General features: G+C 41.6%; 1 protein-coding gene across 1 annotated transcript in view; it reads left to right on the plus strand.

Moving 5' to 3' along the window:
• Positions 1–27,887, plus strand: part of ANK2 (ankyrin 2) — a 244,447-nt gene that overhangs the window by 146,515 nt on the left and 70,045 nt on the right. Inside the window, exons 12-23 of the mRNA XM_056855307.1 lie at positions 4,218–4,316; positions 4,465–4,563; positions 7,900–7,998; positions 8,470–8,667; positions 9,370–9,468; positions 10,141–10,239; positions 10,648–10,845; positions 12,331–12,429; positions 12,518–12,616; positions 12,749–12,847; positions 16,854–16,952; positions 26,167–26,239. Coding sequence (XP_056711285.1) covers positions 4,218–4,316; positions 4,465–4,563; positions 7,900–7,998; positions 8,470–8,667; positions 9,370–9,468; positions 10,141–10,239; positions 10,648–10,845; positions 12,331–12,429; positions 12,518–12,616; positions 12,749–12,847; positions 16,854–16,952; positions 26,167–26,239 — 1,360 coding nt within the window. The remainder of the gene's footprint in view (positions 1–4,217; positions 4,317–4,464; positions 4,564–7,899; positions 7,999–8,469; positions 8,668–9,369; positions 9,469–10,140; positions 10,240–10,647; positions 10,846–12,330; positions 12,430–12,517; positions 12,617–12,748; positions 12,848–16,853; positions 16,953–26,166; positions 26,240–27,887) is intronic.

The following is a 27,887-nucleotide window of genomic DNA, read 5'->3' on the forward strand; positions in this document are numbered from 1 at the left end:
AAGACTGCCAGTTGGCATGAAGACTCAGGGGTGAGCAGATCACGGAGGGCACTTTCACACATGCCAAATAATGCACTTTGAGTCCACTTTCAATGCACATTGCTGCTGGGTTTTACTGCGTGAAACAGCAAAATCCACTTGCAAACTATTGTGAAATTCGAATGAGCGTGCATTTATTCAGCATGTGTGAAAGTGCCCAGAGTTTTCAATTCCGCTCTGGGACAGCTCCACAACAAAACCCTTCTGCATTGAAAGCGGCTAGACAAAGGAAGCAAAAACCTTATAGTTCTCTTGCAGTGTTTATTTCATCATTCAGACATTGATTTGGATCCAGCAATGCACAAGGGAAACATAAATTGACTTAACACATTTCTGCTTGTTCAAGATCTTGTGCAGTGTATTCCACACTGTATATTATAGTGCCTCAAAACTGTGGCCCAAGATCTTATGCAAGCTGAAATGCAAGTGGGGATACGATATATTTGTCTTAGTGCAAGGGGCCACTGCTGTTATATATCTTGTGTTTCTGCTTGTTCAAGAGCTCTAGCTGAAGGAGCAATTGTGCTCTTGATCCAACCCAGCATGTTTCCACTTTGCCTAGTAACATCACTATCTATTAATTCTGTATTTGCAGTGTTTTAGCTACTATTTGCAAGCTGGAAGGTCAAGGGTCTCCCCCCCCCCCATTTTCAAATTCACTTTCGCTTATAGCCAAGATCTAAAGAACTATGGAATAAATGCTGCGATCCCAACCTAGCTTCAGACTTGGTTTCTCAGACATCATGTGCCTCCGCACTGTGAATTGATTTTCAACCTCTGCTCGGTTTTTTAAAAGCAGATTGTGATATAATGTGGGCGGTCAGTTGTTTCAGTGAACACTCCTGGGTTAGCAGAAACCTCTTTCTTGCATCCGAGCAGCTCTTTGGATGCTGACCAAATTATATGCTGTGCATTAACAAATTTGTGGTTGATGTTTGGGATTCACATTTGTGAAATCTTGAAGGCACTGAGTAGTGCTAGCCCTTTTTTGCATCTTTAAAGTGCATTTAAAATTTCCCACATTTAAAAATTAAATTGAGGTGAATAGCTCAAGAACTGCTAAAGGAGAAACTTGATAGACATTGCTGTATGCATCACTTTAATTGCAGTTAGCATAGTATTTTTTAAAAATAAACTTGAATTACAATTGTTTCATATTATAGAATTTTCATGGTATGGGTAAAGTTGAAATTAATTGACTCATGTCTCTGGCTCCAGGAATGCCTTTGCTAAGCTTTATATAAATTATGATATACTTGTTTATACTGCAGTAAAACTGTTACAATCCTGGCTATTCTCACAACTTGATTTCTAGCCTTTAATTTAGTTAATCAGCAAGATAAGTTCGTACCTACAACTGTTAACAAGATAAGTTCGTATCTACAACTGTTAACAAGGACATCTTTGGTTTTTTAATGCCATGATACAATATTTTGATTAATGGATGCTTCTAAAACTACCTCTGCTTCAGTTATCTTCTTATTATCCAAAGTTTGTTTTGCTTTTGGTTAAGAAGAAAAAAAGATCTAATTTTAAGTTGTTTCACAATTAATATTAAAAAGGGATATTTCGTTAAAACAAGATAGTACCTCCAGTTCTCATTAAATCTGAGCGCTTTCCTGAGTACTTACACAAGGAACTAAAGATAATTCCTCTGAAGTCTATTGGTCTCCCAGTGGCAGGAAATAATAGGCTCAGTAGCAAATGTTAACAAAACTATGCCTTGTTGTAATACAGAATTAACGGCTTAGAGCCTATTCACAATACCACTTAAGAGGAGTAATCTGTTCAAATTGGTTCTCAGTTGGTCATTTCCATTCATGATAAGATGATTATGTGCATTCTCCTGTCAATTGGACTCTATGGCATTGAAGTCCCTCCCCTCCCCAAACACCTCCTCAGGCTCTGCCCCAAATACCTCCCGCTGGTGTCGAAGAGGGACCTGGCAACTGTAGCTTTGGAGGGCTGACTATATGGCATCACTTCCTTGCTGAGCATCTTCCTGTTACTGCCCCCACATTCAAAGTTTCCCAAGCTAGAGTTGGCAGTGCTACTTTAGGGTTGAGGAAAGTACTTTCAGAAGTTGAGAAATGTGCAGTGTCCTCAAGTACTTGGCCCAAGCTAGGAGTATTTCTTCCAAGTGTATTGCTCCTAAAGCATGGTGGAAAGGCCTTTGTAGAATTCAGCTTCCGGTGCCTTTTATTCTCACTTGCCTCACAGTCCCCCATCTTCTGCATAAAGGACAATGAAATGTACCTGTGTGTTAAATTACCGTGTGTCATTCAAAGGTTTGTTTTCAGTTCATGCAAATCTATCATTTTTTAAGCCCGTGGAGCTCAATATTCAAATTCAGAAGCTGAGTATTTATTGTATTTATAATAGTGTGTCCCCTGCCTTTTTCTGACAATCAGTAGCCAAAGTGGGTGATTAGACATCAATTTTAGGCACGCTATTATTTTCTAACATATATTATTTACTGGGATAAAGAAGGACATAAATAATATAAATAAATATGACTTCATGGGAGCTAGGTCTGAACTCATTAATTTGCAGTTTTATTTTCCACTGTGAGATTGGTTTTAAACAGATGCAAGCTGTTTCTACATGGGTGGTCATAATCTGTTTCAATTATATTTTTGTTGACTTGTAAGAACTTTTCCATGAAATCAGTTTAACATGCAATGAATGTCTATTGCTGAAACACTGCATTTTTCTAGATTATCACAATATCTTATATTAGAAAAATGCATTTTCTTTCTCAGATAGTAAAGCCATTGATATTTTAAATGTTTTGGAGAATGTGTCTGTGTGAATGTTGACTGTTTTTGTGACATTTTATGATGGCCAACTGATCTTCATTTATTCCTGAACCATTTTGTGAATGTTATTAGATAACATTAACAGTATTTTAAAAAATAATATTACCTTAAATAAATGGTAATAGATGTCTAGATACCTTAGAATTCCTTTGCTTACTGTACTAACAGTTAGTGTTTTGGATTTCTAAAATTTGTACATATTTTGTTTGGTTTATGTTTTTTTGTCCTTTGTTTATTAATGAAATCTCTTTAATATTTAACTGAACAATAGCATCTTCATGTGATATGTTTCCATCTCTAATTAATAGCTATAATATTAATTCTCTCATGATGTTCAGAGTTGGCTGTTGACTTCACAAGAAAGAAATCACTAGGATGAAGGACTAGATTAGTAGGGGTATTATCTTTTATTCTTATCCTATGTTTTTTTAGAAGTAGAAAGTAAGAATTGGCTTTATATAAAGAAAATTTACATTCCATTCAAGAAAGAGAGGAGTGGAAAGGTACTGCAACAGCGCATTCCTGACCTTTAAGGGCAAAAGCCCTTAGGAGGCCAGGAAGGTGCTGTGCCAGCATTGGGGCCCTCCATGCCAGCTTCCAGGCTACTTATGCCACTGTAAGAGGCCCCAATGCCGGTAGCGAGGGCTGGACACCAGTTGCTGGTCGCTACCACAGCAGCGCCTCGGGATACTGGTGGCAAGAGGATCAAGGCTGCACCAATTTTTTGCTGGCGCAGCCTCACTTTTCTCAATGGGGCAAAAAGGCCCCATTTGACTGAAAAAGGCATCTAAAAGGCTTTTGTTTTGGTCTTTCAGTGGCCATGGAACGACTTAGGAGGAGGTGCGGTGGCACCTCCTCTCTACTGTCCCTAGTCCCCGCCAGCTCAGGAATGGGCTGCAAGGGGTTGTTGCAAAATGCACTTACCATGCATGCTTAGTAGCTTCAAAGCCACATCAGTGAGGTGCAATCCTGTGCTGCAGTAAGTGCTGCTCCCATGGGAAAGGTCTGTGAGGTCAATGTGGTTCTGTTAGTCACTTGCACCCTTGTGGATTTCACCACACTGAAGAGTTGCAGATGCTGCTGAGCATTTGATTGAAGGACCCCTCAATTACTTAAGATGCTGCTGCTTTCATGGGCATGATGGGTGTCACACACACACACAAACTGACTGGGGAATATTTTGTCTGCTCCTCAGCTGCCCGTGTTCTGTGTTGGGCTAAGGTGTTAGTCAAACACCCCAAGAGTGTGCTGGTTTTTTAGGGTGTCTGAACTTGTTGCTACTGATAAAATCTGATAATCTAACACTTGTATGACCGCTGAGGTTGCATGCTTTAATTAACACAATTGTCTTTTGCACAGAATGGTTTTACTCCACTGCACATCGCTTGCAAGAAAAATCGCATTAAAGTCATGGAACTGCTGGTGAAATATGGGGCTTCAATCCAAGCTATAACTGAGGTAGAGAAATTTCCTGAAGAAGCATCTGTCTCCCCCCCACACTATTTCCTCCTTCTCTTAAATTCCCCCTCTCATTTTATACAAATGGGGAAGGCCCCACCCCAAGCGTTTTGCAGAGGAGTAAAATAGCTGTTGCTTTATTTCACAGTCGGGCCTCACACCAATACATGTGGCTGCATTTATGGGCCATTTGAACATAGTTCTCCTTCTGCTGCAGAATGGAGCCTCTCCGGATGTCACTAACATTGTGAGTATGGCTTGAATTTGAGTAATCATTGTGAGTTGCCATGGAGCTTAAGCAAAGGTCACATTTTATAGCATTGTTTTGTGAACTTTCCTATAACTCAGTCTTCCAACTGCATAAATAGGTATAAAATAAAAATATTTGACATTTTTAAAGGATAACATATTTTAATATTTAAAAATCCTGAGTTGTTTGTGGTTCTTTACATTGATAAAAAATGAGACCTTTGTGAGTTACTGGCAAGCCTAATTTGCCATGGAGATAAGTTCTTGTGTGTCTCAGTATTATGGGATATGGTTACCGTAAACAGAAGAGATACATTCTAATTCAGTAGCACCTTAGAGACCAACAAGTTTTTTAGGGTTTGAGCTCTCGAGAGTCAAAGCTTCCTTCATCAGTAGGGTTGCCAACCTCCAGGTACTAGCTGGAGATCTCCTGCTATTACAACTGATCTCCAGCCGATAGAGAAAATGGAGAAAATGGCTGCTTTGGCAATTGGAATCTATGGCATTGAAGCCCCTCCCCAAAACCCACCCTTAGGGTTGCTAGGCTCCTAGTGGCAACCAGCAGGAGGATTTTTTGGGCGGAGCCTGAGGAGGGCAGAGTTTGGGGAGGGGAGGGGCTTCAATGCCATAGAGTCCAATTGCCAAAGCAGCCATTTTCTACAGGTGAACTGATCTCTGTTGGCTGGAGATCAGTTGGAATAGCAGGAGATTACCAGCTATTACCCGGAGGTTGGCAACCCTACCCATCCTCCTCAGGCTCCACCCCAAAAACCTCCAGCTGGTGGCAAAGAGGGACCTGGCAACCCTATTCATCAGATATACGACAAAGGGTGCTGACTCAAAAGCTCATACCCCGAAAATCTTGTTGGCCTCTAAGGTGCTGCTCAACCCAAATCTTGCTTTCCCACTGCAGACCAACATGGCTACCCCCTGAAGAGACCATAAACAGTTTTCACAGAAAATGTTTATCAGAAAATGTGTGGTCTTTTAAAAGAACAATTATCAGCCTATCGTATTTTTATCCTGCCCTTACTTCAGGGAGCTCAGGGCAGCGCATATGGTTCTCTCCTGCCCGTTATACGTTCACTTACAACCTGTGAGGCCGGTTATTCTGAAAGAGTGTGATTGAGCCAAGGTCCCCCAGTCTGAACCTGGGTTCCCCCAGTCCTTATCTAACTTAATGAGTTGTACTGGTTCAGTAATCTTTACAGCCCAAATGCTAGGCATATTTGCAGAAAAGAAAATTCTACTGATTTCAGTGGAACTTCTTAGTAAGGGCCTAGAATTACAGCTTGCATCTGTACAGCTAAGTTTAAAGAGAAATACAAAATTATGGTATTTAGATGTTTCCTTTGACTGTGTGTGTGTGTGTGTAAAGTGCTGTCAAGTCGCAGCCGACTTATGGCGACCCCTTTTGGGGTTTTCATGGCAAGAGACTAACAGAGGTGGTTTGCCAGTGCCTTCCTCTGCACAGCAACCCTGGTATTCCTTGGTGGTCTCCCATCCAAATAGTAACCAGGGCTGACCCTGCTTAGCTTCTGAGATCTGATGAGATCAGGCTAGCCTGGGCCACCCTTTGACTAGTAACTTTTATATACAACATTTTATTGCATATTTATATACAATTGACATATTTATACGTCTGCAGAGTACTATTCAGTGGTGGTTAGGGTGTTGTACTAGGATCTGTGAGACCCAGGCTCGAATCCCCACTCTGCCATGGAAGCTTATTAAATGACCTTGGCCCAGTCACACAAATTCAGTCTAATCTACCTCACAGGGTTGTTGTGAGGATAAAACGGAGAACAGGAGAATGGTGTAAGCTGCTTACTCATGCATGCTCATGCATTTGAGAAAACGGATGCTAGTCCATAAATGTATGCACAGAAATAAAATGTTATTAGTCTTTAAGTCAACATAAAATCTCTGTTTGTTTTTACTGCAAAAGGCTAACACAGCTACCCATCAATAATTTGCTACTCTGGAAATTTAAACTAACAAAGTTCTATCTGGATAAATAACAAAGAAAAAGCATAACAGTAGGCAGTAAAAGATTTATTGTTCAACTAGTTAGGCTTTTAAAAGGCTTCAGCAAAATCACAGGGAAGTATAAACAAGAAGTAAAACTGCATGCAGGGTAAGTGTACGTGCAATCTCTTTATGTTTAAAAGCAAATTTTGATACAAATGCACATTTTTACAATTAACAGCATTTGTCACATAACTTTTGTCTTCAGTTGATATGTGGCTGTGGTAACTCCTGGACCTCTGAACATAACATGTTTCTGTTGGTTAGACAAGAGTTACATTATCTTAACTATGTCATCAGAATTGAGAAGTGAGTGGACTGTCCAAAGGTGTCGTAATTAAGTCTCCTTTGGGTTCAGTATAAATCTCGTAACGGAGTTTGTAGTGGAAAAAATTCTCCATTACTCATCTACTGCAACGTCATTGGTCTAAAATGATCTCCTGACAGTGTCTCACAAATGGAATAGTTTGGAATCTCTATGTGAGAAAGATACACAGTCATATAAGTAGTTTTCTACAGTTTATTTTGATGAAACTTGGGGAGAGAATAATGAAACAGAAATGTGGAGAAAATAGTAAGACACGGTACTAAATATGGGCAGATAGAACTGTTAACGCTGTGCTATTTTTGTGTGAAGCTGTGGCTTTTAGTAACGCTTAAAACTGCCAATTGAATCACTGATTAGCTCCTATGATCAATTCAGTCTGAATACTCAGGAAAATGAAATGTATTCTTTCCGATGGTAAGTGCCATAGTTAAAATGAAAACTTTATTTACATTTTAATAAAGTTTGTAGGCGCCAAATAATGCATCCGGAAACAGGCAAGGAGCTGCCAGCTGCTATTTATAGATCAAAATAGTAACTGATTTAAAATAAGCTTAATCAGCTTCCAACAGAGTACTTTTCTGAAAGTCTAAACCTGCGACTAGTCTCAGATTACATTTTAATTTAATAAACAAACAAACAGAAACAGCTTCCATCCTGAGCACCCTAATAATGTTAGTGAGCAATGTTAGTAGCGGATTTGTGGATTCACGCAAGTAATCCCAGTTATCTCAATTGAATGGTCTAGCATTTTAATTCTTGATCTACAGCTCTCTGGAAGATACTCAGCAAGGGCCTTCAGAGTAATAAGTATTGTTCATTCCAACCTTACAAAGTAACTTTTTAAAAAGCTTTTATTCAATATTTAGAGTGGACGTTGTGATTATGTTCTTTCAGACTCTGAGAAATGTGAACAATGCAGTACAGTTTTCATTTAATTAATCTTTTTAAAAAAAACTAAGAACATTTTTTTGTGTGCAGCGAGGAGAGACTGCGTTGCACATGGCAGCTCGAGCAGGACAAGTGGAAGTGGTTCGCTGCCTCCTAAGAAACGGTGCTTTGGTTGATGCCCGTGCAAGGGTAGGTGTTTAAATGAGCTGAACGCTCTCTTTTGTGGTGTTTGTGCTATGCCATAAAAGCAGAGGGGCATCTAGTAGGATTGCCAGCGCTGGGTTGGGAAATACCTGGAGATTTTTGGGGTGGAGCCTAAAGAAGGCGGGGTTTGGGGAGGGGAGAGACTTCAGTGCCATAGAGTCCAATTGCCAGAGCGGCCATTTTCCCCAGGGGAACTGATCCGTATTGTCTGGAGATCAGTTGTAATAGCGGGTGATCACCAACCGGGAGGTTGGCAACCCTAGTATCTAGGTATAATAAAAAATTGTTGTTGCTGCTGCTTCTGATGAATCAGGAGGAAGGGAGAATGAAGACACATTAAAAATGTGTTTTCCTTTTGAACACACATGTAGATTAGTTGGGGGGTTTTAAATGGGAGAGAATGAAGCCTTCCCTTTTTTAAACCCATTTTAATGTCTTCCCTGCTTTGAGTTGTAGGAGGAACAGACTCCACTGCATATTGCCTCCCGCCTGGGTAAAACAGAAATTGTACAGCTCCTGTTGCAACATATGGCTCACCCAGATGCTGCCACCACTAATGGTTATACACCACTGCACATCTCAGCTCGAGAAGGTCAACTGGACGTAGCATCAGTTCTGTTGGAGGCGGGTGCTGCAAGCTCTTTGGCTACCAAGGTAAAATCTGAAGTATTTCTCAATACTGAGCCAGCTTTAAAACCGTTACAGTGGTTTAAATGAAATCTGCTCCTCATGCACGCATGGTGCTTTTCTCGGTGGGGGGGTCACAACTCAGTGACCAAGCGTTCTGCAGGCAGGCAGGTCCAAAGTTCAACCCCTAGCACTTCCAGTTAAAAGGATCTTGATAGTAGGTCATGTGAAAAGTCTCTACCTGAGACCCTGGAGAACTGCTGCTGGTCAGAGTAGATAGTAGTGACCTTGGTATATCAATGATCCAACTCATTATAAGATATGTGTTCATGTGTCTGAACACTATCATCTCTTCAAACATTTTCTCACCAAATCTGCTTAACAGCTCTTAAGAGGAAACAGTCAAGGGTTCTGTGCTGAGAAGAATATCTCAGAAACATCTGAATGCATGCACAGAGAGTACGTTTGTGTACTTCTGAATGTTTGCTTTATACTGAAATTCTGTCATGCGTGGATTTTTCATTTTCAGGATGCTAGCCAAGTTGGAAAATGTGATATGGTGCTTTGCATAATTCTAGTTTGTTATGTGTTTTCCTTTATTGATAAGAGAGCTTTTTAATTTGAGAGCTATTTTTTTATAAACTGAGAAGTGTGTGGAATTTCTTTAAAGCAAAGGAGCATAATAAGCGTTAAGATTATACACATATTTTGCATTTGGACATTTTACAGAAGGGCTTCACACCACTGCATGTGGCAGCCAAATATGGAAGCCTGGATGTAGCAAAACTCCTGTTGCAGCGCCGTGCGTCCCCTGATTCATCTGGAAAGGTAGGAATTAGATGAAGCATTTAAGCCTAAAGTCAACAATACTTAAGATATTTTGGATAGTTGATAATGCTAGAAATTGCATTCAGGATTGTCTTATAGTTTCATGCCAGCCATACTTGATGTGAAGCAGGGGACAGAGAAGTGAGCAGTATAATCCAGCAGTGGAGGCAGAATTTGACACACGGCTACCATTTTTGGTGGCAGCCCTGTGTCTCTCTAGCTTGTAAATCTGCTGTAAGGACATTTGCATGCCATTCCACTCTGAGTTCTCAGCTAGGTGTCTCCTAAAACAAAAGGGCACTGGTTTCTTGTTGATCTGGGCTTCTCAAATGGAATGGATTTTTAATCTTCATAATGTGAATTTAATCATATTTGAGCCTAGATGTCGTTGTATATATAGTTATTGCAACAAAAGGTGTAAATTAGGACAATTAAATTTAAATTATTTCCTACTCGCTTCTCCCCTTTTAAAAGTAAAGCACTTGAACCTAATGATGTGTTTAATGTTAAGTAACATTCTAATATGAAATAATTCAACTTAAGTTCAGTGTTATTCTGTGCCTTTATTAGTCAATCGCTTTTTATTTAATGTACATTGTTTTGCAATGTAACAGCAGCTTAAAACAGAGCTAACAGACACTTAATGCCGTAACGTAAACCCACCCTTTCCAGAATGGTCTCACCCCCCTCCATGTTGCCGCTCATTATGACAACCAGAAGGTGGCGCTACTGTTGCTGGAGAAAGGTTCCTCTCCCCATGCTACTGCCAAGGTGAGATTTCCCATGCGATTCAAGAATGCTTTCTGGGAAAATAGATCATTTAGATAATTTGGGAAAGTGCATTTTTTGTTTAGAAATAATTTGTTGCTTTCAATTTGCAAAAATTCTTAGTGGAAATAAATCTCTAAGTGTTAGGGCAAAAGCCCCGTTTTTTTTAAAAAAAATAACAGTCCTATTCAGTAATCATATGTGGACCTTTGAGCATCCCAGCATTGACTGCTGTCATAAAATATGTTATAAATTGATTCCTGCTATGATCTGACACAGGAATCCCTTGCCAATTTCTTAGTTGCCAAGTATTTCCCCCCAGACTAAAGTATAACATTTGGCAACTAATCTTCGTTTTGAAAGAAAATAGATTTTTGAAATAGATATTGATGTAAGGCACCTGGTTTTTAGAATGGATACACTCCTCTGCACATCGCCGCTAAGAAGAATCAGATGCAGATAGCCACGACTCTGCTAGATTATGGAGCAGAGACGAATATTTTGACCAAACAAGCAGTGACTCCACTTCACCTGGCCTCTCAGGAAGGTCATGCAGACATGGCGAACTTGCTTCTGGAAAAAGGAGCCAACATTCATGTGGCCACAAAGGTAATTCTCTTAATATTGTGAATTGAATTAATGCTCTTCAGTGGAAGAAGAGACAGTCACAAAACAATTAACGCTCCATGTTAAGATGTGTTAAATGTAGGGCAACAAGAGTGGGTTACTATGTAAAAGCCCTAGTGTCAGCTTCCTAAATGTTCTTCCCATCTGGCTTTAGGTTTGGTTATGACACTGAGGTTGTACTTGCCTCGAACTCTGTGTGTGTGTAAAGTGCCTTCAAGTCGCAGCTGACTTATGGTGGCCCCTTTTGGGGTTTTCATGGCAAGAAACTAACAAAGGTGGTTTGCCAGTGCCTTCCTCTGCACAGCAACTCTGGTATTCCTTGGTGGTCTCCCATCCAAATAGTAACCAGGGCTGACCCTGCTTAGCTTCTGAGATCTGACGAGATCAGGCTAGGCTTGGCCATCTACCTACTGATTAATATGGGGAATTCCAATAGTTGCAGTCACTGTTGGAAGAAGGTATTGATAACATGATTCTGTGACTCAGTGGATCATCAGGGATTGAATAGGTCAACTCATTCTTGTCATTGCAATTCAAGAGTAGGTGCCAAGCAGTTCTCCTTGTCTTCCCAAGATGTTCTTCAGCGTATTCCCATCCTTCACAGTTCAATTTGTGTATGAAGGCACTGGAAATCGGGCCTAATTTTATGAATTCCAATTATATCCATATCACTCCTTTTCATCTTGTAGAGTTCTTGGGGTTTTGGCACTCTTTCCATGTGTGGCCATGCTTGGGTAATGGTGAAATGACTAAAATTAAAATCCAGACAAGATGACCGTAATGCTGATTCGGAGGGAATTAGGATTAGGATTCACATCATCAGACAGTCTGGTGACTCTGTTCACAGCCATGGTATGTTATTACATTCATCCTTGAGCCCAGAGACCCAAACAGTGACAGTGATCAAGAGGCCTTTCAGCCAGCACCTCAAGAGCCAGCATGGTATAATGGTTAAGAGCGGTGGACTCTAATCTGGAGAACTGGGTTTGATTCCCCACTTCTCCACTTGAAGCCTGCTGGGTGATCTTGGGCCAGTCACAGTTCTCTCAGAACTCTCTCAGCCTTACCTACCTCACAAGGTGCCTGTTGTAGGGAGAGTGATTGTAAGCTGCTTTGAGACTCCTTAGGGTAGAGAAAAGTGGAGTATAAAAACCAACTCTTCTTCCTCTTCTTAGTTGGGAAGACTATGGCCTCTTCTATCAGATGCAGGCCCATTGTCCATACTTATGACACTGAACTAATGAGCAGTAGTCTGTTAGATGGTGGTGTAGCATCATAGCTAAGAGAATGTGATTAAAGAAATCCCTAGTTCAGGTTCATTTTGTGGGCTTAGAAAAGCCATTTTTTACCCGTCACCCCTGTAGTTTATGTTAGGCTGAATTTGTTTAATAGCCTTGGCTCTTGCAACTGCTGTGGAATGGCCTTCATACATAATATACTAAAAGGCTTTTTGTATTTCGTTTATAGAGTGGACTTACATCTTTACATTTAGCTGCTCAAGAAGATAAAGTGAATGTAGCGGATATGCTGATCAAACATGGAGCAAACAAAGATGCGCAGACTAAGGTATATCACACGATCAAGCAGACAAAATATATTTCCCAAACAATATCACTGTCACTGCTTATGTTTCTTTCTCTTTTATTTTTTGTAGCTAGGTTATACTCCACTGATTGTAGCTTGTCACTATGGGAACATCAAGATGGTGAACTTTCTCCTAAAGCAGGGAGCGAACGTCAATGCTAAGACAAAGGTAAATGTTTGTTCGTGATTTCTTTTTTGCTGCTTTGCAAATATATAATATTAATAACACGTTGTGTTGGAAAATTATGTCCTAGTCTTCCTTTTTTCCTCCTTTCCTAAATGTGGCTTCCACTTATTACAGAATGGGTACACTCCTCTGCACCAAGCTGCTCAACAAGGTCATACACACATCATCAACGTTCTTCTCCAACATGGGGCCAAACCAAATGCCATCACTGCTGTAAGTACGGAAGTTATGCTGTGTTATTGTTTATTTGTTTGTTTGATTGTTTAGAATATGTCTATGCCACCTCTCCTGCAGCAGTGCTGTAGTCTTTCCCTTCTACTTCTCCCTTTTTAGTTCCAACATTTTTAAGCTAGTTTTTATTGGGAAGTGGATCTTGTTAGGTAACTGATGGCTTAGATCCAGCCAAACATTTCTTCCCACCCCCTTCCCACTGCTGATAACTTAAATAGAGGACATTCTGGTCAATTGATGGGCAGTGCCACATTCCTCTCACAGTTCTCCCCTCAAACCTTGTGATTCCCCCGCCCCCAGGTTTCAGCTTGTATTACAGATGTTTAAACCTTGACATCAGGTCTGTTAGCACTAGAATTTCCTATTAATACAGATAGGCCAAGCTCCAAAGAGCTAGCGACATAGTTTCATGCAAGGACACTCCATGAAGATTTAAAATCAGATTGCCATGAAGCATAGGGTATTGCTGTTTCAGGAAACTCCAGTGTGAACCCATTTTGGTCTGTGAAAGTAATTTCTTGGTTCTTTGGAGCCTTGTAAAGTAGATAACATGCTATGAATACTTAATGCCACTTCATTAATTTTTTGTATAGTCACCAAAGGTACAATATGTCAAAATGGGGATAGGAAGGCAAGTTACTTGTTTTGTTTCTTTCTCTGCTCTAGTTAACTAATGAACTGGGCAGTCATATCTCAGAGCCAGATTAAACGAGGCACCTTTCTCATTTTTTACAGTGAGTTCCCCTTTTCACAGTGCCACTGGTGCATGATTCTGGTTGGGACCACTGCAGTACAGGAGAAGAGGCTACTGCCTTCTCCTAGCACCATTTTTCCAACGTGGAATGGCGTGAAGCAGCATAATTCACCGGCATGCTTTTGGTTTGGCAAACAGCATGGGGGAAAGGCAGTAGCCATAGTGGTCTGACCAGAATTGGGGACCCATATTGCTGCTAAAAGGAATTCCCTAGTGGGCACTCATTCTACAGAATGGCAGCACATCCCTAAGGTTAATTTGGGGATGCCACCTTGTCTAGTGTGGCAGTCATTCTACATCCTTACATCAACTAGAGTAAGTTGCTGGCAGTCCTTGAAGATAATTAGTCTCCACTGATGCCTGGTTCACACTTGTAGGGCAATCAGAGGGTAGTGAGCTAGCATAGACGGTAGTGAGCTATGGTGGTGGAATGGACTGCACCATTTCCAATAGCCAGTGGAGGATTACATTTTGGAATTATCCAGAGTTATGTTAAAAACTCCCTGCAAGTAGAAAACCAGCATAGCTAGCAAGGAACAGGGAAGAACACTTTCCCATGTGCACTACCTTTCTGTTTGCTTGAGAACTTAATATGGACTAATAGGGTCTTACTATGTAATGTCTGAAACAATGCTGCAGGTTCTGTTATCTCTTTGGCACTTTATTTGCCTGCATGTATGAACCAGTCCTCAGTGAAGGGTTCTGAACTGTGGTCTCTGTAGCTTATACCGTATATACTCGCGTATAAGCCGAGTTTTTCAGCCCAAAAAAAAGGCTGAAAAAAGCCAACTCGGCTTATACGCGGGTCAATACGGTAGGGTAGGGGAGGGGGGAGGAGGGAGGAGGGAGCGGCAGGCCTCGCCGCCACCCCCGCTGCCCCCCCCGCCGCCGCCGCCCTCGCTGCCCTGCTCGCCTTCCCGCGGCCAGCGGGGCCTGCCTGCTCCAGGGCAGGCCTCGCCCCCGCCGCCGCCCGCCCGCCGCCGCCCCCGCCGCCGCCCGCCCGCCGCCGCCCCGCTTACCTTCCCGCGGCCTGGGAGCGGCCAGCGGGGCCTGCCTGGGAGCAGGCAGGCCTCGCCGCCACCCCCGCTGCCCCCCCCGCCGCCGCCGCCCTCGCTGCCCTGCTCGCCTTCCCGCGGCCAGCGGGGCCTGCCTGCTCCCAGGCAGGCCTCGCCGCCGCCCCGCCGCAGCCCGCCCGCCGCCGCCGCCGCCCCGCTCGCCTTCCCGCGGCCTGGGAGCTGCCAGCGGGGCCTGCCTGGGAGCAGGCAGGCGTCGCCGCCGCCCCTGCCCGCTGCCCCTGCCCCGCTCACCTTCCCGCGGCCTGGGAGCGGCCAGCGGGGCCTGCCTGGGAGGCTGCCGGGCCCGTGCCGCTTTCCGCCGCCCGGAGCGGCCTGGGGCGGCCTCCTGCGGCTGCAGGAAAGCCGCCCCCACCGGGCCCGCGCCGCTTTTCGCCGCCAGGAGCCGGTAAGGTAAGCCTGCCGGGGGGGGGAGGAGTTATAAGCCGACCCTCGGCTTATACGCGGGTGCCTAATTTTTCCCCATTTTTGGGGAGAAATTAGGCACCTCGGCTTATACGCGGGTCGGCTTATACATGGGTATATACGGTAGATTGTAGATCTGCCATATTCAGTGACTAAGAATATTTTTCAATTAATAGTTTGCTAAGACAACCATTTTAAATGGTGCATCACAGTAACCACTCCCAAGCGAGAAGTCGTTCACCAGCAATGGTCCACCATTTAGAAAAGCTTCAGTCACTGTGCCTCTGTGTCGTCATAACTGGCTGTTGTGAGTGGAGAAAGTAATCACAGAATTTCTCTGCATGCCAGACCATTGCAAACACATTACGAGTTATTTTAGGATGCCTAGCTGGCTCAGGCAAATGTTGCTGAAGTATTTCCAGACAAAAGTGAAACAAATAAATTACTTTATACACCTTATTATTTGTCTTGAATGGCTCTAATGAGGGTTGTTGCTTCCTAAACTGGTTTTGTTTGCTCTTAGTGATATTGGTGTGTGTCGAGATATGATTAGCTATGTACCATCATAACATCATCCCATTCATGTCATGATTGGCTGGGATCAGCAATGTGGCCGAGCCATTCTTTCTGTCGCATACCGTGTTGTATGCTATGTTTCATTGGCTTGAATTGGCTAATCAAGCAAGATGAAAAATGTGATGATGAGATGGGGGGGAAAGCACCAAAGCAAAAATCGGATAAACAATAACAGATAATCTCACAAATTAGGGTTTCACATAGATATTGAAAAACAGAGACCAAACCCCCCTCCAAACCAAAAACTGTACAATCCTAAGGTAATATGAACAACGCTGCTTGTAGCTTAACTGAATTATTATGTGCAGAAAAGGAAATGAAAGTCAGTGCTTTTAACGTTTTTGCCAACTATAAGAAGACACATTTAATAGTCCTACCTAAGGCTGATAGGCTATGTTTGGGATCCTAGGAAGCCATGAATACGAGCACTTTCCACACTAGAGGGATTTCTACTCATTCCTTCTTCCATCTCCATCTTTCCATACTGCATCTCAAGCTGTCCCTGGTGGTTCCCCTTGCCCCTGACTCTCAGCAGTGGCTTTCTGTGGGATGTAGGAGGTGGCAGTCATTGCAAAATTAGGAGGTGGCCAAGATCTCTTCCATAAATTCCCTTCTGTTTGCAGTTTCCTAGGATCCGAGCCAATGTAATTAAGCCAGTATAAAGACCCATCTCTGTCACATGTTTTAGTGGTTTCATTTTGGCTGAGTTTTATGTCTGTTGCTCCATGTGCAGAAATCATCTATAAATAATCTTTATTTTCAAACTGGGCCCTAGATCAGGTGTAAATGGGATCTCTTAAACTAATAATTACTGAAGTTACTCCCAATTAAAAAAGCTTGTGTACCAAATTAGACAGGAACACCTGCAGCAAGCCACATGTTTATGTAGTACATTATAGAAACCTGAGGGTTAAACCATGTCATGGATTTTTATTAAGTGTAGCAGGCAGACGTTGTGTGTGTATTGTTACCATGGCAATTGTGTCCATAATCTGAGCAAAGTTGTAAAGAGAGAGTCAGATTTTAATGGCATTTTAAAAAAACGCACTGATTTTTTCCTAAGCGAATGCCTGTTTTGGATGGAAATGCTGGCTCATTCAGTGCCGGGTGTGATCTCATTGGTTCATATCACAATCCTCCCTGTCATTCTCTTTTCTCTCTCCGTCTTTTCTCCTTTCAGAATGGCAACACTGCCTTAGCGATTGCTAGGCGTCTGGGATACATCTCAGTGGTCGATACACTAAAGGTTGTAACTGAGGAAGTCATTACCACCACAACGGTGAGTGCCAACAGCCTTCTCTTTCACTCTGTATTCAGAAGGGTCTTTCTATTCTGAGGTACTTTGTTTTCCATTTCTTTTCCTTTGTGACAATTTTTAAGTGGTTTATTTAATTGCATCAAAAGTAACTATTTTTTTTGATGGTACCGATATTTGTATAAATGATATCTTAGTTCATACTTACAATAAAACAGGTTTAGGTATAAGAGTATAACTATTTCATGCCACAGCTACAACACAAACCATTTCCAGTGAGTTTTCATGCCAGTTCTTTATTTTGTATTCCATGAGCATGGTCCCTTCTTATTTTCTACCCTTTCTTATATCACAGTCTTTGGCATGCTGTAAGGCTTAAAGTCTGTAACATCAACACATTTTTTCTATTAATGAATTAAATTTAGGCTTAAATGGTTTCTGGATTGGGCATCACAGGCCTTGATGTAAAAGGACTGGAATAGAAGGACTTATATCAAGGACTTGATATAAGAGGACTAGAAAAGGACTGGAAAACTCACAATAGGCTTATGTATGCTGCTTGCAATTGGGATAGTTTAAGGTGGAATGTAAATTATGATTTTATACTCTGGTAATGTTTGGTAACGTCACTTCTGCTTATCAGCTTTTTAACACTAGAAGCTGTAGTCCTGGAGAGTTTGTATATGGCCATTTCTAATTGAATGCCAAAGGTATTGTAAATTCTTTGTCTGCATTTCTTTGCTTCTCTAATAAGTCACTGTACATCTCAATGTACAGAATAAATAGAAGAAAAATCTGTGAGAACCAAAAATTGTTACGTTCTGAGGAACTAGGTTGGAAATAGCTCAAGTACAAAAGTTAGTGTGCACCTAGGTTCAAAATTATATTCTTATGTATTAAAGCAAAGGCATGGATGGATTCTGTCTTCTCTTTTCTTATGAAGAGACACTGGCCATTGGAAGACTATAGTACAAGAGAAAGCAAACAGTACAGTTCATTCTAATATCGACTACCTGCCTCCTCAGACAATATGAGCGGCATGCAGTTTGTAGTTTCATAGCAATGGCTGATATTCACATTGTTTTTTCACTTTCACAGACACATATGTCCAGATATTCATTTTATTTTCACAGTCTTAGCTTGTTTTAACCAAGGTATTACCAGAATATGTTCAGTGTACTATCAATTTTGTGCATAAATCCATGATGTTGTGGTTTATAGACTTAAATGTGTCATAGTTTGATTACAAGGATGCACTAGGCACCCATAAAGGACCAGTGGTCTTTAAACTCTAAAATAATGCATATATTACAACTGCAATAAACTGAAGTTGTATTAAGGAACTGGAAAAATCTCAGTGTGTTCCAAGACAGATTGAATGAAAGTGATTTTGCTTTCACATCCCACTATGACAGTGAGACAATATGTGCTGAGAAAGATGGAACCCAAAATGGCTTGTTGTGATGTTATAAATAGAATGAGCTATGCTTTATTAATGAGCTTCAGGAAATAGATCAATTTGTGTTAGACAAAAAAAAATCCAGAGGAATGCAGATAAGCAATGAAATCACTTATTTCTCACAAAAAATAGTCTATACATTAAATGGTAATATAATGCCAATAAGTAGTAGTATTGTAAATTACTGTTATGGACCCCCTTGAAATTTTTAGTGTGGAGTAGAGGTCTACAGCTACCAAGTCTACCTGCGAGCAGTGGAACAGCCTCCCGTGGAAGTTATTTGCAGGGAGAGCCAATAAGCAAGCAGTGGCAGGATCAGAAGGATATGGTTTGGGGAAATGCATGGACCACTCTTTGCATGAAGCATGATATATGTCTTCAATGGTAGTGAGACATGGTCAGGGGACTGGAGACCAAGCGCTAGGAGGAAAGGCTGAGGGACTTAGGAATGTTCAGTCTGGAGAATAGGATGTTGAGGGGGGGGACATGATCGCTCTCTTTAATTATTTGAAGGGATGTCACTTAGAGGAGGGCATGGAGCTGTTCCTGATGGCAGCAGAGGATAGGGCTCACAATAATGGGCTTAAATTACGGATGGAAAGGTACCGGATGGATATTAGTGTTTTTTTTGTTTTGTTTTTTACAATATGAGTTGCTCAGCAGTGGAATCAGCTGCCTATAGAGGTGGTGAGCTCACTGGACGTCTTTAAGCAGTGGTTAGACAAACTCTTGTCAGGGATGATTTAGGCTGATCCTGCGTTGAGAAGAGTATTGGTCTAAATGGTCTGTATGGCCTCTTTCAACTCCATGATCCTGTGATTCTATGATTCTACATGCAGGCCACCACAAAAGAACTCTTCCCTTATGATTCCTCACAGTGGGTAGCCGTGTTAGTCTGTCTGCAGTAGTAGAAAAGAGCAAGAGTCCAGTAGCACCTTAAAGACTAACAAAAATATTTTCTGGTTATGATTCCTGTAATTATACTATGATGAAAGATAAGGAAGTCCACCCTGACTGATCTTGGAGTGAGGTTTTCTCAAGCAGGTGTCTGTGGGGTATCTGAGATCCTCACCATTCCTGCAACTATGACTGGGCATACCATCTGCCTTGCAGAAAGGCCACAACCACTTGCAGCATCTGATTGCACTTGGAATTCTGCTCCCATCAATTGCTCCTGACTGCGTAAAAAGGGCGTGTTGTCTTGAGTCCAGCCAGGTGCGCAAATCTGCTTTCACAGACCCAGAAAACACAATGTGGTGATGGGGAGCATGTACACCCATCATAGCATCACAAAGATGATGCAAAAAAGCATCTACAATTAAGTGACTTTGTACTTTCTGTGAACCAGTTCCTTCTGGATATGTAGCTTGTCAGCCGGCAATCAGCAAAGTTCCTCTATGGTATCAATCCTAATGCCTAAAAAGACAGCGACCCTTTAGTTTTCTCATTAACTAGTAGAACCCCCCCAAGCCACTTGCCAGCCTCTGAAACTTACTCATCATCTCCCACAAATAAGTAGCTCCTGCTTTCCTGGCAAACATGAAATCATCCAAACAGTATGCACTGTTGGCCTTGTCCATATAATGCTTTCCCTCAGCCATAAAACCTGCCAGATTAGAATCTGCCAGTTGAATAGGAAGCAGGCTAAAGGACTGTTTTTTTCATTAGCTTCAATCCTCTTGAGTTTTTCCACCCGCGCAAGAATTTCAATGTATGAAGTGTTACTTTGTCACCTTCTATCTCCTGTGACAGTTTGAAATGCTGTTCCGGGGGGGGGGGGGTCTGAGGACCCCCTAGGAATGGGATTTCAGACTGCCACAGGATGGAGGAGGACACAAAGTCATGCTCTGCAGGAGGAAGTCCATGTGGCCACAGAAAAACCAGTGTAGGTATTGAAGAGCACTCACTCTCCACCATCAACTACTGACCATCACTAGTGTACTATCGAAAGACTTATACGCTTGCAAAGCTTCACTAAAGGTAAAGGTCCCCTGTGCAAGCATCGGGTCATTCCTGACCCATGGGGCGATGTCACATCCCGACGTTTTCTAGGCAGACTTTGTTTTGCGGGGTGGTTTGCCAGTGCCTTCCCCAGTCATCTTCCCTTTACCCCCAGCGAGCTGGGTACTCATTTTACCGACCTCGGAAGGATGGAAGGCTGAGTCAACCTTGAGCCGGCTACCTGCAAAGCTTCACTGGGATACCATAATTAACTGACCCACCTTTGGGGAAAGAGAACCACAGGGCAAACCCTAAGCATAGTTACACCATTCTGTGTCCATTGATGTAATTCTGCTTAGGATTGTCCCTCAGTTCTTTTAACACATCTTACCCTGAATATCTTTTTGAACCACTTTACAGACTTAAATTTATGAATGGTTCAGTGTTTACAGGGCCTCCCAGAAGGGATCCAAAAACCTTCCTTGAAACATTCAGCCAAGGTGCTCCACATTCTCCTCCTTGAATAAACTCTCAACAGATGCAACAGGCACTCAAGTCATATTGGGTTGTGGGCCTTTTCCAGGCCCCTTCTTCTTGCCTTCTCCCCTCTGGCCATCCACTTCCAAGCCTGCTCTGGATGAAACCTGGATAAGATGCCCAGGAAAGAAAGCAGTCGTGCTTGAATGTGTGGGGCCTATGAGAACAATCCCCCCCTTTAGTTCTCTTCTTTGCTGACATTTGGGAAGAAACTGCTTTAGCTTCTTCCTGCACTCATGCAGTATCTCTGTTTCTCATTGTTTGGATGTAGTTGTTAACTCATTTCTTTGTCACTGAAAAGTAAGAGGTTGGAAACATATGTCCAACAGTGTGCTTTTAATTTGACTCTGCGGGCACCGTTCCCTGCTGCTGTCTGACCTTTCTAATGAAGAAAAACTCTCTGGTGATACAAAAGAAAAGCTGTACAAATGTGAAGTTTGCATCGTCCCTATAACAGGAATTATAAGAATCAGTGTTACGAGTCCCTTCAGTCCCAATTGAGATTGAATATTTTTGAATATTATTAAAATTAAGTAATCAGCTTGTGCTTTCCTCTCACACAGGAGGAAACCAACTGAACAAACTGAAGCCTGCTAAGCACAGCCAGTTGGTTTCCTAAGCTAGAACAAATCTTCTTTAGACTGGAGCTGACATGATTCATGCATTTGGCAGTGTCGAGAATGTTGGTATTTATAGAAAAGCAGAAGGCCATAAAAGAGGGAAAGGTCTATTTTGAGTATAATAATTTAAGCTCCGTGACAATATTCCAAAGGTGGTTAATGTTGGGGAGGGATGTACGTATTAATTAACCTCCCTCCCAAGGATGAATGTAATTGTGTTTTCTTAAAAAAAAAAAAAACCACTTTACAAACTGCAGGTCTTTGCAAGATGTTTTGAAAATGTTGGGGCATTTGAGAAACTTTTGATGCAGTATATTGCCATTTAGGGAAAAACTTTCAGAGAGGTACAGTGCATGTAGGGTTCTTTCTCAGCTTTCAGTTATCTGGTTGGCTCTGATCAAACACAGTATATGGGAACCAACTGTGGCTGCTTATTTACACAGTATTTTTTTTAAAAAAAGCTGAAATCCCAACTATCAGCTGTTTGGCACAAAAGAGGGGACTAAATCTAGCTCTCTGGTTTATTTCCTGAACAGCTGATCAACAGAATTAAAAAGGTCTACATCCACACAGCTCCAGATGTGGAATCAGACTGGGAAACTGTGCCTACAGCATCTGTCTACATGCAGGATTCCCTTTCCAATTAGTAGCGGTTTCCTTACAAGTTATATTTTATCACAGTTTCCTTATTAACCCCCCGTTCTATTTACATTTAATTTCAGTCATAAATAATGCCCCCTTTTTGTTTCCTGAGAGTTTTGTACACCAGGCTATCCATTCTTTTAAAACTTTATCTTAATAACACATCTCCTTTTCTTTATTATATCTCACTGTATATTATTTTGAGTTGCAGAGCTTGTTTTGACTGGACAGTTCTGCAGAAAATGCTTCAAAATGTGCTTGTGTAAATCATAATCTATATACATTCCAAGTTGTTTACAAATATTAGTAACTATAATGCATAAGCTTTAATGATTGAGGAAAAATATATAAATAAAATATTGACAGTAAAAAGAAACATGGGCCACCTCTAGCCAGGTTTTCCACTAGTGAGAAAAGACAGAAGGGTCCCCTTTGACCTCCACAATAGCTATGCTGTTGCTCATGGGAACTGCCTGTCCAAAAGCCATATGGCCAGAGAAAAAAATGTGTAAAGCACCAGAGGTTACAAGGCGTTTATCTAATCACTTGTAGTGACTCCAAAGTATTACAAAATAATAGAAACAACAAAGGTTTGATTAAATTACAAACACGTATTACAGCATACAAATAATGAGCAAACACAAAAAGCAAAAGGGTTGATAATATAACATAAAACAGTTACAGGTTTCCCAGCTAGTATCCCGTTTCAATATCCTTCTTCAGACTGTAACTGTAGCTATCACCAGAAATGAAATAATTATCCTTTATGACACATAAGTAATATGAGACAATGAAGCCATAAATTCAATTGACTCGTGCAGTGTAGACAGCTATGGGCTTGTAACCTCTGGTGCCTTGCACATTTTTTCCCTCTGTCTTATCAGAGGTTTCTCCCCCTTCTTTTTCTCAAAAGCCATATGGAACACGGGCTGCAGTAAGAAATACAGCTGAGTGAAATCCTGAAGGGGGGCGGTGTAGATCCGCGGCAGCTGGAAGCCACAGAGTCGTGCCTCCTCCTCAGAGGCTTCCTGGCTGCTACGGACCCAAAAAAACCTTTAAAAAAATAAAAGTTAAGGAAAAGGGGAGAAAGGTCCCATTGCAGGAAGGCTGTGCCACCAAAAATAGTGGTGCAGCAACACCGTCGCATTAGGGGGGTGTTCCCAGTGCAAACGGGATTAGGAAGCTGCCTAACTGCAGCTCCACCCCCTGAAATACCCCGGGACCACCTCCCAGAACACTGGCACGGGGACTTTCTCTGTCGCGGTTCGGGCCGTTAAGTGCCTACACTCTTAGAATGTACCATTTACTGAGAAATGGAGTTATCTTATTCAGCGAGACACCACTAGACCGGAATCAACGGTTCCTAGAAACTTGTTATTGCTTCTAGGACATCTCTTGAACACGCCAATAAATTTATAATAATGGACAAGAGTAGAAGTATATAAAAAACACATTTATTTACATTATACAATATATGCTTTTTGGTTGCAAAGCCTTAAAATATCATATAAGGATAGACATCATTAGTCTTAAACATGTTTATGTAGCAAGTAATCATTCACATTCTCTATGCCTCCATAAAGGAGTTTCTTAGTCAGAATATACTCATAAAGTATCCTTAGTGCAATGCACCTTCATTCAGAATATAAGGTTACAGAAATCCTGTCAAAATATGGTTAATTCTTTGGAGAAAGATTTGGTTAGAAGTATCCTAACTTAAACCATTCAAAACATCATAACATTTCAGTACAGAAGACACACTATACCTTGCTGTGTCATCTGTGTCATCTGGAGTCCTTTAAGAGTCTAAGCTCTATGAGAACATATGAAGTTATCCCAGAGTATCTGTATTTGCTAAGTCTTGAATCCTTTAAAGACTTCTATTAATATTCTTAACTGATCATTATTAAGATCAGGCATTGTCTATGTACATGCTATGCATGCTCTTTCTAGTTTTAGACAGCAATGCTGAATATATAAATACTATGTGTTAGCTTAAAGCTGTTTACAATCTCTTTGACTGTGCCAATCTGTGTATGTGCTGTACAATGTATCAGCATTGTGCATATCTCACAGAGTACAGAAAGTCTCCTTTCCCTTCTCTGGTCTCTTGCTCTGAGGAGGTTCAGAAGTCCCTCTGTTAAGTAGAGGACGTTCTGACACAATCTCAGAGATCTAGCTATTAGCCCTGTATTCAGGATGCTTCTTAGCATTGGTAAGCCAAATAGGCTTAGTTTATAAGAATCCATAAATACAATGGACTCTCAGTGTTCCAATACATGGAAAGATCACTGCACTTAGATTCCTATTCAAAGAATAGGAATTCTAAGGGTCTCCATCCTCTTCTAGGAATAGAGCAGTCTCACAAGAAGACTGTAAGTAAGATATGTTGAAATATCCAGATCTTGATACTTCAAGATATCTCTGAGAACTGCTGTCCACGCAAGAACAGAGTTTCAATGTTTTACATCTCAAGCCTTTTGAGATGGAGGTACTACATCAGACAGCTGCAGTCTGCCAGCCATAGCACTCTAAAGTGCCAGCTTTACTGTGGCTGTTATTTATACTATTTCTAGACCCATTAAGAGTGTTCCTTTATCCCCTCTTCCTTATCCTTCAAAAGGATACCTTTATTCTCTCTTATCAGATACCAGGAGCTTAGTGGCATCTGCTCCTGTCCTCTGATATCTTATTGTCCAAATATGGACATCCTTCCCTTTTATTCCTCTGTGCCTAAAGTATAAATACTCATTTCTGAGGTACATGATCACGTTACATATTTAATTTCTATACCATCCTCTTCGTTAGGACAATACGCATTAAATGAGACTACTTAGAAATCTGTAGCACAACGTTTAACTATATAACTCATGAAACACAATTATAGCTGACATTGTCACTTGCAAAGTGTCATTGTTTACATTAGCTAGCAGGATTGCCTCTAGCAAGATTACAGTAGAGCAAGGAAGCATATTACTCTTATCTTGAGAGAACTATAATGCCTTTAGGCTATATTAAGCACAATTCCAGCTATTAATGCACTCTTAGTACATTAAGATAACTTAAGACCTTGAAAAGGCCTTTGAGATTCTGACATCTGGCAGCTGAGTCAGAAAGGTGACTTTACGCTGCCCCTTCAAGGACAAAGCCAGAGTAACTTTAGTAGTTAGCTTTGATAGAGCTAACCTTGAGAGTAGTCTGTCAGCCTGACACAGAGCTAGCCTGTCAGCATGACACAGACTTTCATTATACATTACACAAACCTCTGTATGTGTATGATGTGTTTAAGCTCTATAAGGAATTAATTCTGCACATGTTCACAAGATACCATGATCATGTCAGGGCCTGCTACAAGTGCTGGCAGGAGGCCGTGTTGGCATCTGAGGGCTGCGCTGCTGCCACCGCGGTTCAGGGGGGCTGGCTCAAGTGGCATGGATGCTGGTGTAGGGATCACACCAGCTCCTAAGAGCACCCCCCCTTCAGGATCGCACTGCCAGTGACAAATCTGGCGGGCTCCAACCCTATATGTAAAAGTGGGCCTCTACTATTTTGTTATAGGTGCAGATTCATCAGATGATCTCAACAGCTTTATTCTATTTAAATATTTCACATTGTTTAAAGCTTTATTTTAAAGCTGTTTTACCACACTAATAAGCTCCATATGCTTCCTACAACTTCTTGGAGCTTTTCTGTAGACATTACCTAATCCTTTTTTAGAGCCCAGCCAGCCACCAAATTTTGGCGACATTTTGACACGTAGCATCAATTAACAAAGTATGCTAAAGACACTTTAAAATGCTTAATCAGTTGCTCAAGTAACCTACTGCTAACCACAGCACAATAATAGGGAGCCATATGTTCGGAACGGGTAGGTGGGGAATAAAAGCAGAAAGCAGAGGGAAGAAGGATCGTGGTTAAGACGCCACAACAGACTTGAAATTGGAGTCTTTTAAAAATTACCTGATAAACATGCACTGGCTTGGGGCTTGGTTTCCTTGAACCATTTAACCTCTTGATTTCTCTCTCTCTTGCTCCCCAGACTGTAACTGAGAAACACAAGCTCAATGTACCTGAGACTATGACTGAAGTTTTGGATGTCTCTGATGAGGAAGGTGAGCCTACTAATTATAGCTGGTAAAATCAAACAGGTTCCTTTAGCAGTGGCACTCTTAAAATACTGCTTTATTGCTTTTAGTATAGATGATTTAATTGGAGGTACTAAAAAAACCCAAACTAAAACTCTAAAATCAGACAAATGCATGATCTAAAATTGTTTTTTTTTAGAATGTGTATATTCCACTTTTTGACCGGGACAGGCAGGTAACAAGTTAAATTAATGTTCTTGACAATTGAACTTTCTAATACACATGAAACCTGCCGAAAATTATCACTAGAGAAAAATCTTCAAAAGTAATCAATCAGGTAAAAGAGATACATGAGCAAATGAAGCTGCCTTCTACTGAATCAGATCCTTAGTCCATCGAAGTCAGTATTGTCTGCTCGGACCGGCAGCGGCTCTCCAGGGTCTCAGGCAGGGGTCTTTCACATCACCTACTTGCCTAGTCCCTTTAACTGGAGATGCCGGGGATTGAACCTGGGACCTTCTGCATGCCAAGCAGATGCTCTACAGCTGAGCTACGGCCCTGACAAACAGCCTGTAATTTTTGCCAGAAGGTCCTAAAGATCCCATAAAGGCCATGACTTTGGCCTAGTGTTCAGATACTATCGGGGTGAAGCAATGTGAGTTTCCCTTGAAGGCAAGGTCCACATGGTCTTGCACCACTGGGAAAGGCCCAGTCCTATGTGGCCACTACCTTCACTTCTAATGGTTGGGGCACACAGAAGAGTGTGGGTGGATTCATAAGGGAGTAAGTGGTCCTCTGAATATCCAGGGTATGATAATTTAGGAGTTTGAAGCTCTACGCTTTTATTGCAAACTTCACTTGTTTGTTTATGTAATTATTAATTTAGAAAATGTATATGCCATCTCTCCAGATACCTGCTTTTGTGGCTTACAACTAAAGCAGTGAAAACTACGCCATTCAAAACTGCATTGCAAACAGCAAATCTTTTCAAAATAATTAGAACACTGTAAGCTAAAAAAAAATCAATGCATATGAAAGGATATCAAGCGAGGAATGTAGCTCTGCTCATAAGTTACAGCGAACACACATGCAGTCTTTGTACTTGATTCTTTTCAAAATATGTGAGTGGGAGTTACTGTTGCCAACCTCCAGGTGATGGCTGGAGATCTCCTGCTATTACGACTGATCTCTAGTTCACCTGGAGAAAATGGCCACTTTGGCAATTGGACTCTATGGCATTGAAGTCCCTCCCCTCCCCAAAGCTGCCCTCCTCAGGCTCCGCCCCAAAAACCTCCTGCTAGTAGCAAAGAGGGACCTGGCAACCCTAGTGGGAGTGATTCTCATGGTTCATTTGGCACCTCTGCAGCTGAATTAGTGATTTGAACCCCACATGTATCCAGGTACTGTTCCCTTGTTTCATTTGTAAAGTGAGCACATGCTGGCTCTTTCTAACAAACAGATTACATGTGCATAAACAGGATGTGAGTACATTCGCTGTCGCATGTGAACAGAGCTTGTGTTAAAGTTGATTGAATATATTTTTTGCAGCCTAAACCTTTCTGTATTCCTTTTAAGCAGTATTTAGCAGCATTATTAGTGGCATGCCTTCCTACTATTCTCTGTGGGGTTAGCTGGGTTTTTGTAGCCCCATTTCTGAACTTGTCTTGCAGCTTTT

This window comes from Euleptes europaea, chromosome 9, assembly GCF_029931775.1.
Source record: "Euleptes europaea isolate rEulEur1 chromosome 9, rEulEur1.hap1, whole genome shotgun sequence".
Lineage (NCBI taxonomy): Eukaryota > Metazoa > Chordata > Lepidosauria > Squamata > Sphaerodactylidae > Euleptes > Euleptes europaea.